General features: G+C 38.8%; 1 protein-coding gene across 1 annotated transcript in view; it reads right to left on the bottom strand.

Moving 5' to 3' along the window:
* The window catches only part of LOC112401351 (teneurin-3), a 200,643-nt gene extending 178,215 nt beyond the window's left edge, over positions 1-22,428 (bottom strand). Inside the window, exons 1-2 of the mRNA XM_024747546.1 lie at positions 22,398-22,428; positions 2,852-3,089 (exon numbers count right to left, since the gene is read on the bottom strand). Coding sequence (XP_024603314.1) covers positions 2,852-3,089; positions 22,398-22,428 — 269 coding nt within the window. The remainder of the gene's footprint in view (positions 1-2,851; positions 3,090-22,397) is intronic.
* Between the last annotated feature and the right edge of the window lie 1,894 nt (positions 22,429-24,322).

Genomic DNA, 24,322 nt, shown 5'->3' with positions numbered 1-24,322 from the left:
GACACATCTTTTACGTCTTTTGTACCAAGTTTAGGTGCAAATGACTTGAGATTTTCATGGATTATTACATGCCACTTGTAACCAACTATTATCAGGATATGCTGAAAGGAGAAAAGGGGAAGAGACAAAGAGAAAAAACACCAGAGATCCTTATCTACACAGAACTGAATTTCAACCTTTATAGCTTACATCCTTTAAATGACAGTTTCAGAAAAGTGACAATCAGTAAGATGGGTCTATGTATAAATAGCAATAATTACCAGAGACGAAACTCTACACTAGATTAAAAAACAGTCAAAGGCAGACACAAGTCTGGATAAGGTCGTTAACATACTTGAAACTGAGAATCATACTCAATAGGGAACCTTACCTAAAAAAGGAAAAATCAATGATAAATAAGACTGGTTGTTCACCTCGAGTTCCGGCCAAGCGAGACTATTAAAGAAACCACAGTGGCACTATGTCAGTACAGTGGGAAATTTTCACACCTCTGCCTAGGCTGATTCACTGAGTACCTGAAAGTTGAAATGCCATTTTTTTTTGATTAGTAATATTATAAGATGTGAACATTGGAAAAGGAGAAAATAACAAAATTATACTACAGATTGAAAAATTTTAGCATGATGTACAATTTTCAAATTCATTATACTTTCTATATATGTGTGTGAGAGTATCAACTGATAGATTTTCTTACTACGTCAATTCATAAAACCATAAAATGTAATTCCATCGATGGTTCACTAACGGTATCGCTTTGAAATGGAATTTCAAATGGTACGGCTTTGAAATCGCCCTGAGAGTGATTTCTCATACGGTCTGAACTTAGAGAACTCAACTACAATTTCACATATAGCTACTGTGGGTTGTCCTCTAAGGAGCTCCTTTCTTCCCTAACTTCCCAGCAACAAATATTCATTAGCACAATATGAGGAATAACAAGAACACACTTATCTTTCCCCCAAGTTATTCCAAATACCTGCTCTATAAGACGTGGCTTCAACTTTCCTATCACTGGGTTTTGAGGCTTTTGTGTTAACTACCACGTCCCCTAAATTAAACACATTTCTGATGACCTAACTTGGCATATTTCATAAATATCTGTCAAAACAATTACTGTCACCTACAATGCAATTATCCATATTCAATTTGATGACTCAACTGGAAAATTACTTTTTTCCTAATAAATTTTTTTCCAAATGTCAGTAGTGCATCGGTGTTGATTGTTCAGTGTGTGCTAATTAATGACACAGTAAGTTTAGCTCTGTGCTAAGAAGAAAATCTGTGTACGTGACGCTTTGTCTTTAAGTGAAAAAACCTGCTGTTGGCTTACTTCTCCTGCACGTTCTAATTTTTCCCAGAAGAGTGTTCAATGTTACAAAATAAATAATCAAACCCAACTACTCTTGGCTGACACTGTAGATGAAAAGACAAGGGTTCTTTGGAAACTTCTTTTTAGGTCAAGAGTAAAAGAAAAGACAGAAATACGTTACTGCTGACAACTAACTGTGAGGACATCCTGCTTGCTCGTCCGCAGGGCAGAATCGGTTTAGATCATGCAATTAATGGCAAAAAAAAAAGGAATTTATTCATCATGAGACCCGTTTCTTCACCCAGAAGCGAATTTAAATGCTGACTTCAGCCAGGGGCTCTACGGGGCAGGGCACCCTCCCAGGAGGTCCAGAGCCCTGTGGTTTCTGGCTTTATGTGGTGATGAGTCTTTTTCTCTGAACCTACTGGAACCTTAGGGCAGGAAAGAAATAAATACCAATAGGAGTGTTACAGGAACACGGCTGCAAAGCTGCCAATAGGAGACCCATGAGTTAGGGCACCACACTCTTTGCTTGTGTGATGCGTGACACAAAGGAGATGCTGACTGTCGAGGTCCTGGCCAAAGGATGAAGGTAAGATTTTCTGCGCCCAGAGATATTTAAAAATGAAATGAATTAGCTCAAAATAGCTCCTACTGATCTACACTCTTGGGTGAGCAGGTTGCTAGCTGTGGCCTGAGATGTGCTAGAAGTCATTAAGAACCTCACCAGCATGTGTCAGAGAAAGAGCACTGAGCTGGCAAAGGTTCTGGAAGCGAAGGGGTCCACAGGCCATGCTGAGGGCGGGCCATGCTGCAGAAATGGGGCAAAATGATTTTGTACAGTTACAGATTCTCAACTGCATGATGCAGACCAGAGGATGGAAATTTCAGGAATCATAAGGAAGAATTTTCGAACAGAATTGTCTAAACATGAATGGAAATAATGATGGAAGGAAACTTAAAGGTCCCATCTCCCTCATATTGCAAGAAACTAAAATATCCTTAACAAATGGTCCTCTGACTTGTTCTGAAGCATCAGCAGTGGGGGTCCACTACGATTTTAGGATGTGATGGACAAAACGGAGTCTGTGAAAAGCAGGGATGTCTGGAACCAAGTAGATGCTCAATATAATCACTGAATCATGGGCCTGAGAAACACATTTGCATTTCCATCCTTTTCTCTACATGCCTGATCATCTGTAGATAAGAAAAAAAATGGTAGCAAAGGAAAGTTTCACTGAAGCCATTTATTCTCATCTCTTGTAGGCTAAAAAAATGTGTGAAAAGGATAGGAAACTTCATTGGTCCAGCAACTAAAAGAGTACCAGTCATCTGGAACTGTTTCTAGAGAAGACAAAACAGAGAGTATATAAGAATGGTAAATCTCTCTTGGTGAGGAAAGGGTTGGACTAGTTTATCTTTCTATTTCAGATATTTAAAAAATATGGTTTGTTGACTGTTGTCAAACATGCATTCTCCATGCAGGTACATTGTGTGGTCCTAAGAATCAAATACTCTGAAAGTCTCAACTTCAAGGCTTACCTGCTTTCCAGTGGTACATTACTGCCAAGGACCCAGCTGTCCTGCAGCTGGACGGACTCGGGTGTGGTTTGCAGCTCGGCGGGCAAAGCAGCCGGCGGGGCCGGACTCTGGTTCCTTCTATTGGTCAGGGAGTTTCTATTGAGAGAAGTGATGGATGGATGATGCTGTGCGGAGTGTTGCTTATGGGAAGGTGGCAGAGGCTGCAGGGTGGATTGGCCTTGGTTGTTTGCAGGTTGCTCTGAAAAAAGAAATGGAGACATTATATTTATGTGTATGTGCACATACACATCTATACACACTACCCATTTCTTGGGGATCCACTGTAGATGAATTAGCATTAAAAACTGCACGTAGGGCTTCCCTGGTGGCGCAGTGGTTGAGAGTCCGCCTACCGATGCAGGGGACATGGGTTCATGTCCCGGTCTGGGAAGATCACACACGCCGCGGAGCGGCTGGGCCCGTGAGCCATGGCCGCTGAGCCTGCGTGTTCAGAGCCTGTGCTCCGCAACGGGAGAGGCCACAACAGTGAGAGGCCCGTGTACCGAAAAAAACAACAAAAAAACTGCATGTAAATCCATAACCTAATACATTTGCATATTGTTCTATTAAGCGGGTGTTCAGTGACATTCTCTAAGAGTAAGTTTAGCCTTGATACACAAAGTTCTAATTAATATACCACAGATGGTAAAATTGCTTTTGGTTTTAATTTGTTTCAGATTTTTTTTTCATCTGGTTTTATTAACACCTACAGAAAATAGCATCTGACAGCTCCCCTAACGTGCCTTTAGATTTCAGCTTTTTAAAACAAACCAACCCTGAAATTAAATGGGTAATTTCTGTAGAACACAAAGGTTTTGGAAGCGCATATAATCCCTATAATTATTTAATGGAGTTTTTTTAAGCTTTATTTAACTGCAATAAATTATTACAAGCTAGTTGCTAAACAGCAGTAGACTACTCTAGCGCATTTCAAATAAGGCAGATCTGCACTGTGATCTACTAATAGACGCTAAGTATTCTTTAGCAGAAGGTCACTGTGTGAAGCAGATGTTTTTCATGGATATTTAACAGACTGAATCACAGCTGATTACAACGTCAGAAGACTCATATACTTAATGACTGTTACATCCATTAGAACACATGCAGAACAGATTTTCCAATTTCACAGTATGCAGTAGAACTACATTTTGGTGTAAGTCATAAGTGATCAGAGCGACTCGTGCCACTATGTCAGTGGTACAAATATTTTGTTCTAAACCGGAATCATAAAGGATCCAGCAACTTCAAAATATAAACACAACAGTGGGGTGTAACCAGGAAGAAATTCTCTAAAGCTAGTAAGTCATAAGTTAAAATACGCAAATGAATGGAACATTTGAGACCCACTTCTCATTCTCATTACCTAGCTTTGGACATGCTAGAATGCACAAATACTACATTTTAGCCAACAGACAGATGACTCCTTAATTTAATGCTGAACTTATTATGGTTCCGCACACATAAGATGTCAATTTTTGACTAACTTCAGTTCAGAGTGCAATATACCTTTAAAGTGTTGTATTAAACCATGCATTTAATATAAATGCCCATATTGAAAGAGAACAGGAAACACAGGGACTATCTTTCATCTACAGTGTGAACTCCAGCAGTGATTGTTAACACAGTCTAACATTGTAATTCTGGTTGCATGAAATGGATACATGATATGTAAGAGTTTGAATACATAGTATCAAACCTCTTTACAGGGTACAACAATTAAAATTACTCCTCCCACAGTGTATAATATCAGTAACACCATGTTTCCTGGGGTCTCTAATAATCTATATCATATCATTTAACAACTAGTAATTTCTTACTCTTGAAATGAGGGACAGATATCACACCCAAATCTATGAAACAGAGCTGCTTCCTTGTACAAGTCACTATTCTTGAAGACTCCCATTCTGGAAACTATAGAAATCTTACTTGGTCCACTGTTTTGGTGCCCATGAAAAATTACGGAAGTCTAATTCTCAGTTAAAGTGAAATTAGCCTTTGAAGACATGGCAGGGTTAAAATAGCGCATACAGTTTTAATCGTGTGAGAATAAAAGAAACAGTTTAAAATTCATGTAAGATTTATTATTCAGGTATCATTTAACTACTTAGCTTTGCTGTTCCTAGCATCAGTGCATATGATTAGAATCTCTATAGATGTCTTTAAGGAACATTTCAAGAAGCTGTTTATAAGATGACATATAATAAGCTACAGTTACGGACTTCCCTGGTGGCGCAGTGGTTAAGAATCCGCCTGCCACTGCAGGGGACACGGGTTCGATCCCTGGTCGGGGAAGATCCCACATGCCACAGAGCAACTAAGCCCGTGTGCCACAACAACTGAGCCTGCACTCCAGAGTCCGCGAACCACAACTACTGAATTCGTGTGCTGCAACAAGAGAAGCCACTGCAATGAGAAGCCCGCACACCACAACGAAGAGTAGCCCCCGCTCGCCGCAACTAGAGAGAAAGCCCACGCACAGCAACGAAGACCCAAACACAGCCAAAAAATGAATGAATAAATAAATAATAAAATTACTTTTAAATAAAATAAGCTACAGTTACGAGGGCCTAGACAAGGTCGGCCTCATAACAAAGAGAGAAAGAAGAGAAACATTTCATACGTAACAATACATAACAAGAGAAACAATACATAACAAAGTATTAAGACTGTGCCTAGGAAGAAGCAGATGACTCCATGTTTTTAAGTACAGCTCCATGAAAGAATGGTTTTATATTATAGATAGGTTACAGAGAATAAATGATATATCAGATATTATACTATGTCGAGGGAAGAGCAGCGTCGCAGAAGTCAGGGTACCAAATTTACTTCCTAACTCTGTCAGTCATCGTGATAGTGAGCCTCTGTTTCTTCAACTGTAATGTGGGGAATATTGCTTTCCAAAAAGTTTGTTAGGGTTTTTCATAGCATCTTACGAAAACCCGAACGAACTTTTTGGACAGTCCAATACCACTGTCCCATCCAGGTATTAGTGCAATCTAAAGATTCAGTGAAATGCACTCGTTCATTCATTTATTCACACACGTCGTCATTCATCCCACAGGCATTTATCAACCTTCTATATTCTAAGGATCTGCTAAGTCAGTAACAGATGAAAGCACTGTGTAAATGATACAGCATTATAAATGTTAAGATTGTTACTGAAACATTAAGAGATTTAAGGTCTGTTATATATTTCATTATGCTGAACTTAAGATTCTTATTCTTTTTTAGTTTTTTTAAAAAAATTTATTTTTTATTGAAGTATTGTTGAGTTACAATGTTGTGTTAGTTTCTGGATTCTTATTCTTAAATCAAAATATAAATCGTGGGTTAAAACCTTCCATTTAAAACCTTCCAGAAACTAATTAGTTTCTGCTGCTGCTTTCTCCGGATTACTCATTCCTTTTGCAAGTATTCGTTAGGAGCTTACAATGTGCAAGACATCATGTAAACACCCTTCCTTTTTCCAGTTGTCTGAGGTTATTTCAGCACACGTGTTCTGTCTGCTGGGGCCTCTTTTGATTTGACTACCTAATTAGGAGGCCTACCAATAAAACAAATCCAGATAATGAAAGCTAGGTTCAATCTTAAATTTGATGGAGGGCTTCCCTGGTGGCGCAGTGGTTGAGAGTCCGCCTGCCGATGGAGGGGACGCGGGTTCGCACCCCGGTCTGGGAAGATCCCACATGCCGTGGAACGGTTGGGCCCGTGAGCCATGGCCGCTGAGCCTGCGCGTCCGGAGCCTGTGCTCCGCAGCGGGAGAGGCCACAGCAGTGAGAGGCCCGAGTACTGAAATAAATAAATAAATAAATTTAAAAAATTTGATGGAACAGAATAAGTGCAGAGTCTGAGCGAGATGGGGTGGATGGCCAGGAATTTAAATCCTGACAAATCACAAACAGAAGAAAATCCAAAGATTCGGTGGGAGGTCAACACTAGTTCTAGAGATTCTGGCTTACAGGACGTGAGAAGTAGCTGGCGTATGCATTTATGTTTACCGACTTATTCAAGATAGATTACTTTTATAAAGTATAACAAGATAAAATAAAATTGAACACAGTCAGAGAGGAAGATAGAATAAAAGAAAACTGAAAGTGGTAAAGATAAAGCCAGATATGAGGTGAGTGGACAAAACGCCTGCTGTATATAGTTCTACACATGTTTAGAGAAGGGTACAAATCTGGCTCTGAATTACCTTGTTGCAAAGAGGGAAAAGAGGGAAACATGATCAGTTACCTGATTTGAAGTGTTTTTAAGATCAAAAAGTTTGCTTAAGAAAAGTACTGAGAATAGAGAGAACATTCTCTTTTCACCTCATAGGAAGACAGATGAATACCCAGGGAAGTTCTATGACCAAGGTCCAAGGTGGGCACAAGGAAACAGAGAACAGGGCTTGGACTTGGAGACCGGCACTTAGAACCTAATAGAGGTTGGCAGATCCACCCAAGGACAGCCGAAACATCAACCGTAGCCTTTGCTTTAAGCTAATCCGCTGATACAGGCTTTGCATAGGCTTGAGAAAAAGTTTCAGATGAGACCTCACAGAGTCACCAAGTTCAGTGTTCCTGAAACACAGCTCTGAACATGTCATTTTATTCTGGAAAACTCCAAAGGCGTTTTGCCTATAAAACATAAAGTGAACTCTAAAGGTGAATGTGATCCTTGTTCAAGATATCTTTGCAAATGTTACCCCCATGAATCTCTTGATGTATCCCTGTTCTAGTCAAGCTTGCTGTATGCACTATATCTCCACCACAGCTTTCCACTTCTGTACAGTGGCTTCTATTTGAAACACATGTTCCTCCAACTTTCTATATCCAAACCCTGTGTATTTCAAGTTCTCAGAATGATGACAGCCCTTCTGTTTTCTTCAAGTAGAAATCAGTTATTTCTCCTGAGTCTTCTTAGAGTCTTTTATCTTTCTTCTCTTTTTCTTTTTTAAAATAAATGTATTTATCTTATTTTATTTATTTTTGGCTGTGCTGGGTCTCTGTTGCTGTGTGCAGGCTTTCTCTAGTTGCGGCAAGCAGGGGCTACTCTTCGTTGCGGTGCGCGGGCTTCTCATTGCGGTGGCTTCTCTTGTTGCGGAGCACGGGCTCTAGGCGCGGGGGCTTCAGTAGTTGTGGTTCGCGGGCTCAGGAGTTGTGGCGCACGGGCTGAGTTGCTCTGCGGCGTGTGGGATCTTCCTGGACCAGGGCTCGAACCCGTGTCCCTGCATTGGCAGGCAGATTCTTAACCACTGCTCCACCAGGGAAGTCCCTTTTATCTTTCTTTTCCACGGCTCTTTTCACTTTTCCCTCTGTATTAGACCACTTTTACAGGTTTCGTGTCCCCTGTTAGACTCTCTATGGAGAGTCACCGTGGAACCCCTAAGGCCCACACGATGATAGACACTCAGTAAATATCTGTTGAATGAATGACTATTGGTGAAGAAGTCAATGAAGGGGGAGTTGAAGTAGGAAGTGGGGCCTGCTCACATTGCCTTTTCTTTTTTTTTAACTGAAATATAGTTGATTTACAATGCTGTGTTAGTTTCAGGTGTACAGCAAAGTGGTTCAGTTACACATATGTATTGCCTTTAATTCTAAGGTAATTTGCAAACATGTCTTATTTCCCCAACTAAATTCTTAGATCCTGAAAGGCAGGGACTCTAACTTAAAGCTCTTTGGATTTTTCAGTACCTTCACTAAGCCTTGTGCTTCAAAGACTCCTAAAAATATGCTGAATGATTGGTGATACTTATGAAATAACAGGACCTTGGGAGGGGGGTGTCATCTCATCCAGGCAGGTACCATGTAACTCACTACAGAAACTGGTTTTTCAGAATTTTTCTTTTGAATCATGGCAGATGTTCCAATATTTAAAATCTACCTTTTAAGATGTGTGAATAATAGAGAAATTACCTAAAATATATAAGAACATGTAAGATATAAATATATAAGATATGAAACAATACATAAAATATGTATTATAATTTGCCAAGTATAGCACGTTTTCCTTATATTTTAAAGCTTATGATTAAAAATCCTCCAAATTAGATATTTGAGAAAAGATGTAGGTTATTTTTTCCAAGTGGTCTTCCCTACTTTTTTTAAAAACAATTAAATTCTTGGCACTGTGCTTACTGGAAATTATACACTGTGCGTAACTAGTGCTGTTTCTTTCAGCCCATCTTCCTTTGTTCAAGTGCCTACCGCTCATATAACGTTCATGAAAGCCTGACAGCTGCTTGTTTTTATTTGATAAACTGGACACAAATGATAGCAGATATCTGTTGAAATTCACATTATAGTAATAAACATTAGACAGACTAGACTTCACTCATTGTGCTCAGCTCTTTGCCACCAAAGAAGTTAGCTCTTTGACAGAACACTGAAGGCCATCCCATTAAACCTATCAGCTGGGGGTAAGCCTGGATCATAACATACACAGTAAGGTGTGCCGCCTACTAGACCACAAAAAGCTGTTTGACAATGCAGTAGATTCCAGTTTAATCAAATTATAAAACCCAATTCCAAGCAAATGAAGGCATATTCACTGAGCTCCACAGGGGGAAGAAAAGAAACTTTTGACCACTTTCCTGGATAGCAACTCTGCTGTATGAGCCAGTGAGGTGGAGGGGCCATAGAGACAAATGACAATAAACATGGGAGACTTATTTTTCATGGGGTGTTTTCTTGAATAAGTTACATAGCTCTCTGAGCTTCATTTATTTTATAGTGCTTATTTAAAGGAATCTAAAAATACAGGGCCTGGCATATAGTAAGTGCTGAAGGCAACTTATTAAGCCGGAGGAAACAGCCATCTTCAGGGCAGAACATCACGAGGGAAAACAAAGTAACTCGGGAGCCTTGTCCGCGAGAAGCAAGAACACACTGGCCAATACCTCTGAAGAGGAAACGCCTTTCCTTGAACAGGCAACAAAGCAAGAATCGGAAATATCACAGGCATCAGAAATAAACTACTGTCTTGGCAGTTCCCAGAGAAGAGGGAATCTGATCTCTTAGTCATGAAGTTCAGCGGGTCTCTTTTTCCCATCTACTATAACCACAGAATCATGACAAGAATTTGAAAAAAAAAAGGAACATCTTTTTTTTTTTTTTAACCTAACTGGGCATATTTGCTGGTTTGAATTTTTTTTTTTTTTTTTTTTTTAATTAAAAGCCACTACAGGCAGCTTCCAGAGAGCTAGGTGCAACTCAGTCCAGCTCTCTCTGGTTCACAGCCTTGGGCTGAGGTCTTCGGGGGCCAGAGTGGAAATGGACTTTCAAACAGGAAAGTGGGGAGAGAAAATAATAGCTGCTAGGAGATACAAATACCCTTGTGTGGGTGCATGTCCACATGTGCCCCTTAAGGCTTTGGCGGGCTGGCTACAGATGTCCCCAGGGAAGAAGCACTATTTTGGAAGGGAGATGGAAGGCTAGGGGCTGACAGCTGTGCTGCTTTAAGATAATTGTTTGCAGTTTGAGTGGAGTGTGCTAACAAAAGACAAATGGGTGATGGGAGATCGAGGGCTGGAGAGAGGGAGGGGGAGGGAGGAAGGGAGGGGGAAGGAGGGGGAGGGAGATGAAGGACAGGGGATGAGGCTGGGGGAAGGGAAGAGAACCAAGGAAGAACAGAAACGTTTTTAACTTGACTGAACTACTAGAGAACCGGAGAAGCATTCTTCCTGTGGCTTGAGAATTCTTGGATACCAAAGACAGTGAGTTGAATTTATGAATAAACTCTGGTTCTGGACCCCCCCAGGAATTTACAAGATGCACAGACCGTGTTGAGCTAGACAAACATTTAGAAGGAGCCACACCCGTTTACTGGGGATTAGCAATGGTGGGGTTAAAGCCTTTGTTTCTCTACCACCGAATTCATTCATTCTCACTTTACTTCCTGGCTGTACCTTTACCTTCTCCCACCTGTCTCAAGCAAAACTGAACTCTTTCGTAAAACAGGTCACCAAAACAAAACCTGTAAAGCACTTTGCTGTTGTATATTTTATTACCATATTAATTTTTTTTACTGAAGTACAGTTGATTTACAATATTTCATTAGTTTCAGGTGTACAGCATAGTGATTCAGGGTTTTTTTCTCTTTTGCAGATTCTATTCCATTATAGTTTATTACAAGATATTGGTATAACTTCCTGTGCTATACAGTAAATTCTTGTTGCTTATCTATTTTATGTGTAGTAGTTTGTATCTGTGAATCCCATACTCCTAATTTGTCCCTCCGTCCCTCTCCCCTTTGGTAGCCATAAGTTTGTTTCCTATGCCTGTGAGTCTGTTTCTATTTTGTATATAGATTTATATGTATTATGTTTTAGACTCCAATATAAGTGATACCATAGAGTATTTGTCCTTCTTTGTCTGACTTATTTCACTAAGCATAATATTTTCTAGGTCCATCCACGTTACTGCAAATGGCAATATTTCATTCTTTTTGAAGGCTTAGTAATATTCCACTGTAGATATATACACCATCTTCTTAAGCCAATCATCTGTCAATGGGTACTTAGGTTGTTTCCATGTCTTGGCTGTTGTAAACAGTGCTGCTAGTGACCAGGGCTTGGAGTGGATGCTCCAAGTATACAAGGACCAAATCATAGATAGCTTTTGCGTTTGAAAATCCCAATGTAATTCTTAGATTTAGCTTATTCTTTTGTTCCATTATCAACTAACTCAGTGGCCTTACAGAAGTTGCTTTTCCTTGATTTTCTAATGGTAAATTTTTCTACTGGTAAAAATGGTAAACACCTTCCTCATCTGGCTACATTTCAGGAGCTATTAGGAAAGGCATATTATAAATACAAAGTATTTTATGACACTGAAAATAGTACATTACATTAAAAATATCTCCTTTGCTCAGAAAATATCATAAATATTGCAGACATTTAGTTGACATTACATCCCTATGGAGAAAACAATTAAGTAGCAAGAATTTTCCTCATAAATGGGAAAAACTTGAGTTAAGAAAATATGTGTACTTAGTCATACCACAACTCAGTGGAGCCCAAATTGAACGAAAACATTTACATATTCAAGGTGCTTTCTTCTCCTCTCCTTTCTCACCCCCATCCTCCATACTATAATAAAAAGATAAGAAATGGTATAATGGAAATTAGGGAAGAGAGATCTCACCTCACTCAGAAAATCACTTTCACATAAACTTGCTCCTCTGGTTCGTTGTTTTATCTAGCGATTCTCACACAAGCTAGGTATTTGAAAGGGAATTGTCCATTTACATACCTCTGCAAGCCTTTGGTTAAAATATGGCACTGTGTAAAAACTGTCACCACAGTTTATCTGTCACTTAAACATTTCTGACAGTTGCACACAAATCAAATGAAAATGTAAAATGTGCTTTAAAAACCATAAAATACTATAAACATAAACAGCATTGTTCTCATCACCTTCACCATCAGACTACTGATTGTAAGGCTATTTATATAAAGATATTTGAGTATGAAAAACCTTGAAGATACACAAGAAGATGTAAAAGGACGATCTGTACTGGCCAGAAGGCATTATTTAATCAGCACACGTGAACTGGTTTACTGTTCTTACTGAGTTAGTGAGAATTTGGTTCCGTTTCTTTACGGTCATTCCTTGCAATGAGGATTAGAAGAAATCATCAAGGTCTGAGTCTTTTCAACCTTTGCATTCTTTTTTCTTTGAGAGTCCGGTGTATTTTCTGTTTCTAGCAATGTGGCAACCTGGATTAGCTGTCAAATCCCTTGCTATGAAATATCCAGAATTCCTGGGTTAAATATAGTAAATACCTTTTGGACGATTTCATTTAGTGTATCTATTGTCTAACATTTGCCAGGCTCTGTTGCAGGCATTGAGGATACAGCAGTGAACAAAACAGCCAACAATCTTAGCCCACCAGTGGAATGTGAACTTTAGATTAATATAACTGAATTAGAAAGAAAGGATGGGCCAGAAACAGAGGGGAGAGAAAAACTGTTGAGTGCACATGAGCCAACACTGTAGCTTCCCTGGGGATACCTGCCAGCCTCTGTAATATTTCAATGTACAAGCGAGCGTCAAGAATCCATGCCTCAGCTGTTACTGAGACCCCTACATACAGCCTGGACACGTAAAGTGCTATACCCTCAGTCTAAGAGTAGACTTAAAAAACCTTCTCATTGCAGAAAGACAATAAGCAATCTTGCTGTGCTGTCTTGAACCTGGATGGGGAGGAAAACAACTTGTAAACATTTCAGCTGGTAGCCTGGGCTTCGCTGGAGTCGGAGTATGAAGTTGAAACTTTTACCATCAACATAGTTCTGGGACCCCCAAGCCAAGAACTTAATATTAAAAGTGGTGCTCATCAGTAACACTACCCCCCTCTCCCCAAGGACCCAGAAGAAGCAAATGCAAAACTTGTTTGGAAGAATACGCTCTCAACTCAAGTCACAAAGGATTTCCACAGAAAAAACCCTACTTTCAATGAATTTACTGTCTAAAATTACAAAACTTAAGAGAAAACATCTACCTTGAGTCAAAATCTACAGACAAAACAAAAAGCAAAAATTTATCTCCCTGAACTTCCGATAATATGGCCATAAGATAAAACAATAAGTATGTTTAGAATGATTACAGATTTAAAAGAAATTAGGAACATGAGAATAAGAGACCATGAAAAAAGAAGGAGCGGTTACAAAAAAAGGTAGAATGTGTTTGCAGACACTGAAGTTAGAAACTTACTGGGTGGTTCAAACAATACATTAAATACAACTGTAGAGAGTACCAGTGAGTTGGAAAAGAGATCTGGGAAAATCACTCAGATGGCATCAGAAAGACCAAGACTGCTTAAATATGAAAGAGTAATTCAAAGACAAAAAAAGAATGAAAGAAGGCTCAATATACATTCAGTGGGAATTCCAGAAGGCGAGAATAGAGTTTTCTTTGGAGCTACTTAAACAGCTTTCTACAAAGTTCCTAATATCACACAAATGGCTGTCAAATTATAGAGAACGTAAATTTATTCACCTCTCTTTCGTGTCGTATGAATTATCTCTGCTATTCTCTTTTTTGTTCCTGTCAAGCACCCTAACCTGCTTTAGTGGGTGGAAGCAAATGGAAATGGTTAAACTAGTTCCTCTTTCAATATACCTAACACCAATAATGCCACAGACACATTATCCTCTACAGAATTCTTAGTTTTCCATAACCATTTTTTTTTTACAGAATCATACATAAAACTTACATATGCATAGAAAAATGGATCTAAATACCTTTTGAATGTCTCAGTATATGTTTCAGGATATCCTTCTACCCATTTAAAAAATATTTTACCTGAGAGAGTAAGCAAAAAAGGAAAAATCTGTCCCAATCTTGACAAGGAAGAACTGCTGACACAGAATCAACAGACGCTTTTCTCTCCTCTCTGATTTCCTAATGGACATTTGATTTTAGTGCAATTAAATTTTACTGACTTGAAATGGAGTATATGGTATGATATAAATAAAGCACATTTTGGAATATGGATAAGAATAGGCTGGAAGGCAACTAAAAGCTATTACTATGTGATAAGTGGCTTATAAAGAATAAGAAAAGCGAATTGAATGTCCCAAGTAATGCAGAATTTGTTATGCTATTCAGATAACGTATTCTTTATCACAAAGAAAATGTCTGGTATAGAAGGAAAAGTACTAGAAAAGGAAACAGGAGATGTAGGGTTGAGTACTTGCTTTATCCGACTAAACATAACCACATATAAACCAACTAACTTCTGAGCCTCAGTTTTTCTCCTCCTCAAAGAATAGTGCTGGTGGCGGGGCGGATGGGTCATGCAGTGAATTCTAAAGCTTTTAGCTTTATTTCAGGCACTATACAATATTTTCTTGAAACATATTAGTGTATGTTATAAATATTAAAAATTTAAGGTAATTAAAAAACCTCATCATAGTATCTTAAGTTATACACGTAAAACATTTAAGGGACATATAGTAAAAAAAATTACTTCACTTCAAATGTAAACACGAAAACTCTACCATATTATTTCTTATCATAAATACTCTACCATATTATCTTATGTTATAAATACTGAAAATAATTTTTTTTCTAAATAAAACACTGTTACCTTATGTTGTAACTAGTAACATCTTAAGGTACATATAATTAAAATCATTTTATACCAAATTTCAATTTACTTCAGATTTCAATTGTTAAAACTGCTTGTGAAAACAGCTATGTAAAAAGTCAGAATGGAACTTTCAAACTTAAATAAAACTGACCTGTTTTTGAAAAGTTATGATGACAATTATAATACAGTTTAAAAATTACAGCTAATTAATCAATTATGGGGAAAAGATTCAGCCTACTTTACCTGAACCTTTTTCTAATTTTATTTTATTTATTTATTTTTGCGGTACGCGGGCCTCTCACTGTTGTGGCCTCTCCGTTGCGGAGCACAGGCTCCGGACGCGCAGGCTCAGCGGCCATGGCTCACGGGCCCAGCCGCTCCGCGGCATGTGGGATCTTCCCGGACCGGGGCACGAACCCGCGTCCCCTGCATCGGCAGGCGGACTCCCAACCACTGTGCCACCAGGGAAGCCCTCATTTTTATTTTTTAAAATATTTCCGGAACTACAGGAAAAATAAGTGACTAGAGAATACAGAGAAAGTACCCAGCAACCCTGCTGCTCTGGTCCCCCCCCCCCCCGCAGCCAAATATTAATTTTGCCATTGATCTTCTTCCTTAGCATATTGTTTGATGTCATATTTGTTATCTGACAGTTTATTGAGTCCACATTGTCTGTCCACGTCTTACATAGAAATAGAATCAAATTTTTAGTTTCCTTCCAATCATATTATGGCCTCTAAGCAGAGATGTGTGTTATCGCAAACATTAAACATTACCTAGAGGCAACATGGACCGAATGGAACCCAGGGAATCCTTCCCATTCTTGGCATTTGCGATGAGGGTGATCTGTTAGGTGGAAACCATGTTATGATGCTCTGTGATTAAAAAGGAAATAGAGTCAGAGTTTAAGCTGACATATGCATACTTGCTGAATTCCCTTCTCTGTCATTATTACTTTGGGGATAACGTGTGTGTGTGTGTGTGTGTGTGTGTGTGTGTGTGTGTGTGTGTGTGTATGCATGCATAACACTAAAAGCCTGTTCCCAATACACATTTTTCTGCTGCTTTAATGACTGAGCACCAATGGAGAGCAGGATGGTAGAGTGAAAAGAATACTAAATCTGGGAGATATAATGAAAACCAGTATCCAAGTGAGATCATGCATAGGAAAGTGTTCCATAAACTGCAAAGTGAGGCGCTGTCATTGTTTGGGAGATCAACGATACGTATTTTCTGAGGCTTTGTTGCACCTTTAAAAATGGTAAGCACGATTTGTTCAGGCTGGAAGCCTGTGTCTTCCTATAGGATGCTAATTGCCTCTAGAAGCCTTCCTCTCAAAATAGAGGTTTAAAAAGAAGCTGGTGACTGAGATACCCTCTCACAGATCTTCTGATCTTTTATTTCATGAGTCTACAGATTTTTTAATGCCAGTTGGTGAAAATTTTCCATAGAAGAGGTAAGTAAGCAACAGATTACAGCAGGGAAGAATAAGAAAGACCTGGACTATCGGTCTGCTCGTGCCGCCATGACGGAATACTGCACCTGGGGTGACCTTAGCAACGGGAGTGGACTTTCTCACGGCTCTAGAGGCTAGAAGTCCCAGATCGAGGTCCAGCAGAGCCATTTTCCCGGGAGGGTTCTATTACTGACTAGCAGGAAGAGAACCCTCCTGTGTCCTCACAGGGCTGGAGAGAGAGCTCTCTGGTGGCTCTTCTTATCTGAACACTAATCCTATCAGATCAAGCCTCACCCATACCATCTCATTTAACCTTAGTTACTTCGTTAGAGGGCCTATCTCCAAATACAGTTATGGGGGGGGGGGCTTAGAGTTAGGGAAATACGAATTTGGGGGTAGGGGAGGACACGAACATTCAGTCCCTAACACCTGGGTTCAAGCTCCCTGTCTGAAATTTAGTAACTGTGCAACTCTGAGCAAATCAATTTCATGTTCCAAATTCTCTGATTACTCATCTCTAAAATGGGGGTGAAATGTGGGGATTAGAAGAGATAATGTCTCTTAATTTCCAGACTTTACCCATTTATTCAAATAAAGCAATAAAATTATTTTAATCCTTTTTTTTTAGGCCAGAGAAGATGTTTATGTGTGAGTATGCCCATAAGGTAATTTCCTTCTACAGGGATGTCTTTAAAAACATTCTCTTCTCATTTTTAAATTTATAAAGGCAAATATACACCTAATTATTTTACTATAGTGTCTCTTAATATCATTCAATTAGAGTGTTTTCTTAGGATAACGTATCACTAGCATAAAAGATGGAAAGAAACGTACATTATTAGAGAAATAATTCCCTGTATTTGCAGGGCGGCTGGCTAAAATGTATTTCGATCCTGTAGACTGAACTCATACTTTAAGTACTGAATTGTATTCTTTGCATTTAAAGCAGCACACTAGGAAGTGATGTTCCCACGGAAACACGTGAAAATGTAAAGATGAATGAAACAACTTTATGTTTTACGGCATTTACTTTGAAAATCTGATTAAGATAGATGTCTTCAGCTCATAATTGTTCAATGTCACAGTCATAGTTCCCATCAGCAAGATGTTTTAAAGGCTTTCGATTAATATTGCATGCCAGAACTGAAATTACATCCTTTGTCGTTTAGTTCTTAATGGTGCAAGTGATACCTATCAAGCAGTGTTATATGAAGCGTGTGTGATTTTTATTGCAGGCTGTTTTCACAAATCTTTATCAGGTTTCACAAAGACTGCTTGGGGTTTACAATAAATATGTCCTTCTGCTGAAAACCATACTGATTCTTAAAAGTGAGGTGAAACTTGGATTATTAGAATTTACTTATCGATAAAAAAAACTACTTGGATCTGCTGTATTGCCATTTGCAAGTAGTCTTGAATATATCTGCTTTTACCCAGGTCTTTTAGTAAATCACTGTTATAATATATGCAAAGTATGTGTCAAATACACATAGCTCACGAAGCCTTCTTCAGTAAGCAAGCACATCACCTGCCTAGTAAGGAAAACACAGCTGGATGTGGCTGCAGCGCACACTATTGAACGTCGGCTGGGATTGTGCCGCAAAAGTGTAGGTTTCATTTTTTTAAATATAATTACTAATTTATTTTTAAAGAGGAACCTAGGGTCCTGAAAAATAATTTCAAAATTTCTGAAACTCAAGCACATCAAAGACAACTCAACTTCATTTACTAAACACCCAGACTCATGAAAGAATCTTACTTATATAGAGATTAGAAAGATACGGGTAAAAAAAAATTCTTATATTGATATTTTACATATACATATTTTTTGTTTGTTTTTTGCTTTGAACACAAGCCAACGTATTTTGATCCTGGCTGTATCATTAACACATTCTACTCCTTCAGTCTTGGTTCCCTTTACCTATAAAATTAAGGGGTAGATTATGATTTCTAAGGTCTTTTTTCCAGTTTAAAGAAAATTCTAAAATCCTATAGTGTTTTAAGTGTGTGTGTGTGTGTATGTGTGTGTGTGTGTGTGTACGTACATATATACACACACAGTTTAAAGCTTCAGTTGCTAAAGTCTCAACTGCTGTTATGCCTTGTCGCGTTGAGTTTTACAAAATACAAATCTTCTCAAGATAAAGCAAGTGATCAAAAACATTACAAAGGACAACAGCAAGGGGCTTATTCTGGGATGTGTCTCCCTTGGGCAGTATCTACATAGTTGATGTAAGAGAAATCTGGCTACATCTCTCCTGAGTGATCTGTGGTCTTTAGGGACCTCACAGACACGGCTTTTGCCAACTATATGTCTATTAGAAAGGAGAATAAAAATACTAACATTAAGATCGACATTCCTATTCAGCAGTGCACAGCACATTCATCTTGTTTGGGTAACTGCACATTTAAAATCAGAGTCTCCTTACCTGGTTCTAGACATTAGGGAATAACGCACATGTAGAAAAGGGTTTTCGCAATTCTGCTTCCCCATATGGCAGATCACTGCACTTCTCATTAATTCTATAAGGAAGAGCTTGCCTTTTCTACTGTTTACTTGAATTTTTTCTGTATGTGGTTGACTGAAGGAATGGCAATAGTTCACTTTAAACACATTCTCTCCATTAGCTAGGATCGATATTTTTAAAGCATTCCAACACGTCCATATCCACTCTGTAACAATTCCTTTACAGCTGATACTAAAAAATATTGTGTGCTTAAAAGATAATGCTCTTCACGTTAAAAAGAAAAACTACATATGTTCCCTCTATTTTACGTTTGTTTTTTTTTTTGCTAGCTATAAGTAAATTAGTTTTACCCAGTAATTCCAGAAAGAAGTTACTAAAAATCTAGCCTCAATGTAAACTTATAGATCCTAAATGCCAAAGAGGGGTTGCACAATGGAGAGAAAAATGCACAAAGGAAATTTATACTCACTAAAGCTTATTAAACTATTACGCTATGTGCTCAATATACATTATTTAATCTCAGAGCCACCTTAAACTGTCAGTATTTATTCCTATTTCACAAGCAGGGGGGGAAAAAAGTTCTGAGAAATTGAGAACTCCGGCAATGGTCACAGAGTATGACTCCAAAGCTTTTCATACTAATTTACAGGGGAATAATTATTTTTGTCAGTTTTCTTTCAGGCATGTTGTCAAGAAGAAAATGAAGAGGAAACGTTAGCTTTAACATAGGTCTGTAGAAACTCGATATTAAATGGAAAAACAGCTTGTTTTATTCTGAGTGTGGGGATGGAGAGCCACCTAGTAAAGACTGGTGTAGAGACCAAAACCCAGCAGCACAAACAGAAGCATTCTTTTTTAATAAGGAAACTACGCAGCATTTTAAATGGGGAACATAGATGAAAAAATAATTTGGGTGTTATTTTCAGTTTTACAAAGAGTTTAACATTTTTTAGTATGTGGGCAGTGTTTTGTCTCCTTTTTAAATTTTCTGAAGCCAGTTTCTCTCTTTCATGCTAAGAAACAAAAATATGTTAGGTTTAAAAAAAAAATCTCTAAAAGAAATGATTAAAAAAAATACAAGATCCTAGATCCTATTGTTTTTCCTTCCTGTCCTTATACTACAACTTGGGGCTGGCAGGTTATTTTTACAAACTCATAATAGTTGTTAATGTAAGCATACGGTATTTTTTCTAACATTTTTAATGGATTATTAGAGTTATCAAATCAAACAGTACTACAAAGCACAATCCCATAGGCTCATCTTTGATTATCACCACAATTTACTGAAAAATATTTGAGACAGCATTATTAAAAGTTAATGGCCTTCTGGTTTATAAAGAACTGTTATCTCTTTAATTTCTTACTTTCATCATATACTGCCATGTTTCTATTTTTATGAGGGCATCAAAATAGGGTCAAACAATTTCACATATTATATTCAAAACAAAATAGTATCTGCTTCCCATTATAACTTCTTACTCCTTTCCTGTTATCTTAAAATAATGGATAATTTTGATTTTTCCCTGAATGCATGATCCAAAAACCGAGTATGAGAACAGAATACAAGTATGGTTTATATTAACATGTTTAGTAATCGGCGTTTTGCATGTCAATGCGATTACACACTTTAAATACGTAATTTGACTTAAAAAGCACCCACCAAAATCGAGTGAGAAAGACAGATGCAATTAAATGATTATTCAAGCAAAGTAGCAGATATTCTAACAAAGAATACTAATTACTTTCAAACAATGACCATTGTGAAATCTAAGTTATATACTGCGCATTACCGCACACGTAAAAATGGAAAGTGACCGCAGAGCCACTCTTTAAATTCAAAAATGTACCACCCATAATTAGCAATCAAAGCGGAACCATGAAGTTCAGCCGTAAACATTTGCCCTGGCGCTGAGTTACGGCAGGTAAGTTGGCTGAAGAGGCTGTGACGTCTGTCATGCCACCCTTCACGCTTGCTGCTCACACAACCAGCAGAACGAAAACACTTTCTGACTTCAAGGCAGTCAGAAATACGAAGATTTATAACTGAGCAGATCTAACGCAGCTGTCACAAAGGGAAGTTACACTCACAACGAAACGCTCACATCATGATCTAGTGTTTATCCTAATTGGGGAAAAAAAAAGTTCTTTGGGAAGAACCCTGCAAATGTTGTTGGGAGAAGAGACTCCCAATAAAAGAGGAAGGGGAAGAAAAAAGAGAGCTGGGGGGGGGCATTATTTCTTCAAAGAATTACTGCTGAGGTCACAGATAATGTGGTGCACCAGAAGACAGGGAATTTAGGATAGCACCTTCCTTTAAGTGCTTTATTCCTCTTTCATTTAGAATGGAGAAAAGAGTCAGAACAAGACAAAAGACAGCAAAAGAACCAAACTTCCAAAATAGCATTACACGACATTATTAATAGTGTCGCACGAAAGAGAAATGACAGCTCTCAAAAGAGTACTTTTGTCTCTACTTACTTTAATTAAACTCCCTAAGCTTTAAAGTGAAGTTGAACCTTTTCTTTTTTAAAACAGAAAAATACATCCAGACGGATTAAGATTTGATTTCTGTCCCCTAATGGTCCTCAAGCATCGTCAGATCCTGTTTAAAGCAACAGAAACAGCCACAGCAAAAACAAACCTCACCGGCATGCAATTTTCTCAAAAGAACCAAGATTTCATCCTCTGCCCCTCTGCCTTTTCACAGGGAAGTTAGCGCCCAGTGTGCCCCTTCCTTTCCAGCAGGCACCGACTCATTAAATTTGAAATGAGAATTACAACAAAATTATACTAGTATGAATGTTTCAATTAACTTACTTTGTACCGGGGTACCCGAACAATCTTGCTTTAAAATAAACTAATGTGACTTTAAAAGATCAGGGTAAAGTATGATCCATGAAAATGAGTCTTGACGGCACATTCATATTGGGGGAAAAGAGTTTTCAAATCTGTGGATACAACTGAAAAAAATCCATTGTAGCCAATGTAATGTCATTATTCTTATTCCAAAACACCTTAAAGGAAACCTATTTCTTTTTTTTTAAACTTTTTACTTTATATTGGAGTATAGTTGATTAACAATGTTTTGTTAGTTTCAGGTGTACAGAAAAGTGATTCAGTTATACATATACATGCATCTATTCTTTTTCAAATTCTTGGGATTGACATGTACACACTGCTCTATTTAAAGTGGATAACAAACAAGGACCTACTGTAGAGCACAGGGAACTCTGCTCAATATTACATATTAACAACCTAAATGTGAAAAGAACTTGAATTTGGAAAACCTGTGTCTTGCCTTCTCCCCATGCATCGTTTATCTGCCCAGAACTAGGTTCACCCTTCTCCTCCTATATACCTTGCCCAGCCCAAATCCTCTTTCTCAACCTTTCCATTCTTCCACTGAAATCACCATTTTCTCCTTGAAAATTTGGTGATAGTTTTGACTCTTAGTTTATACTTCATCATCAAGTTGGTTGTTAGTTCATTCAAACTGTACCTTGGTTTTGTATTTTCCCCTGGATCGCCATGCGTCACCCTACCTAGACCCTGATTTATCACCCTTCCTCTCTACCTCTCAGTTATTTGATAAAAACCCTTGCCTGTTGACTAGGTATAAGCCCTGTGAAAACCTCTGTGCTGACATCTTTGCCTACTGACTCTCTCCACTACAGTCTCTCCTGCATACAACTGACAGCTTCATTTTCATAAATTTATTCTTTCTTGACCCAAGAATGGTTCGCTGCAGGCAAGTCACAAGTCCACATTTTATTTACCCAGTCATGTTCAGTAATGTTCAATGTGGAGATACAGAAGGAGAAGATAAGTTTATTGGCCTACAGGAGCTGATGCATTTTTTCGAGTTGGCACACCTGATGCAGCTAGAACACAAATCTCAGGCGAGTGCAACGAACAAACAAATACGTTCAAACTGTATGAGGACACGGAAGGAGGAAACATTTGCTTCGTGCAGGGGTTAGTTTCGGAGGCTTCAAACTAACCCCTTCAAACCAAAGTGTAGGCTAACCTGTAGCTAAACTTGAAGGGAGAAGCAAAGGTTTAGGAAAGTCAAGGTGTGGGTCACAAGGAAGCCTGTCGAGATCAGTAGTGACACTGGTTTGGAAAAGCAAGTAGGAGAGAGTTCTGGATAGACCAAGTGGCGACAACTGATGGCTTTAGGTCCAAGCGGGAGAATCTGTACTTGATTTGGGAAGCCATGCAGAGGTCCCTTGGAAGGGAGAGGAGAGAGGCCAGAGGAAGATTCACCTGGATGCTCTTCCAAGGCACAAGGACCTTGTGGCAGCAACCTGGCTGTGAAGTGATGGCCATCTTTTTACGTCTGGAGCTGAGCAGACTCACTGGTAATGGTCATTCATTCACTCCACACGTATTTACTGAGCACCTACCACTGCATGAGGGATACATCAGTTAAAAAAATACTGAGTTAGGTTTTAGCCATGTTGATAATGGTTTAGAAATGATTACATGTTAGGATATTTTGGTGATATAGATTGTTGAGAAACCGTGAAGATCGCTGAAACTGGAAAAAATAAGTGCTATTATTTATGTGCATGGTAACCATCGCTGTTGATGTTAATACAAAATATATTCCCCAAATGTACATATTCTCTTCCAGATGCACTGAATTTTCTATGTTGTTAACATCACGGATCCACTTGACGATGACTCCACTGCTATTTCTGAAATTAACTCTTACAGTTTCCTATGTAACTTACTGAATGGTTAGAAATTCCCTTTAGATATTCATTCCTTCATTATAGCAATACTCCAGAAGGGGGTCTTCATTTAAACCCTTAGTATGTTTAGAAAGGCCTCTTGGGCTGTTATCCTACCCAATTCCAAAGAGTAAGACACATTCACCTCCTGCCTCCCTCCCTCCCTTCCACACATATGCAATAAACTCCTACAATATTTCAGGTACATGCCTGGTACTAGCAGTTCGATGATGAGGTCAGTACTCTTCCGCCCTTTTGGAGCTTCCACGGTGTCTGGCTCCAAAGGTTTTTTTCCTACTATACTACACTGCCCTCCCACTCTTGAGTACAGAAACATGCAAAGAGTAAGAGATAAAACAGCCTCAATTCTGAAAGGTTCACACAAGGCTTTTCTGATAGTATAATGCTTGTCTCGAGCAACGCCAATTTCAGGCAAAGAACCTACGGGAAACTGGGGAAATGCAAGGGCATGGAGGTGAGGCGGAGTGGAATGAAGCAAGAGCTCAGATCAGCTGGAGCATAAAGGGTGTGGGTGGGTGCTGGGGTGGGTGCTGGGGTGGGGCGGGACGGCAGCAAATGAGACAGAAAATGAAGTGGCAAAGACAGGAGGAGGGAGATGTTGATGGGCTTTGCCTTCTGCACCGACTACAGAAATCTGCACACTGTTGTATTAGCAACGGGGAGCTGC

Source organism: Neophocaena asiaeorientalis, unplaced genomic scaffold, assembly GCF_003031525.2.
Source record: "Neophocaena asiaeorientalis asiaeorientalis breed wild unplaced genomic scaffold, Neophocaena_asiaeorientalis_V1.1 scaffold683, whole genome shotgun sequence".
In the NCBI taxonomy this organism is placed as follows: Eukaryota; Metazoa; Chordata; class Mammalia; order Artiodactyla; family Phocoenidae; genus Neophocaena; species Neophocaena asiaeorientalis.
Note: the sequence above shows the minus strand (reverse complement) of the source record. Positions and strands in the feature narration are given on the sequence as shown.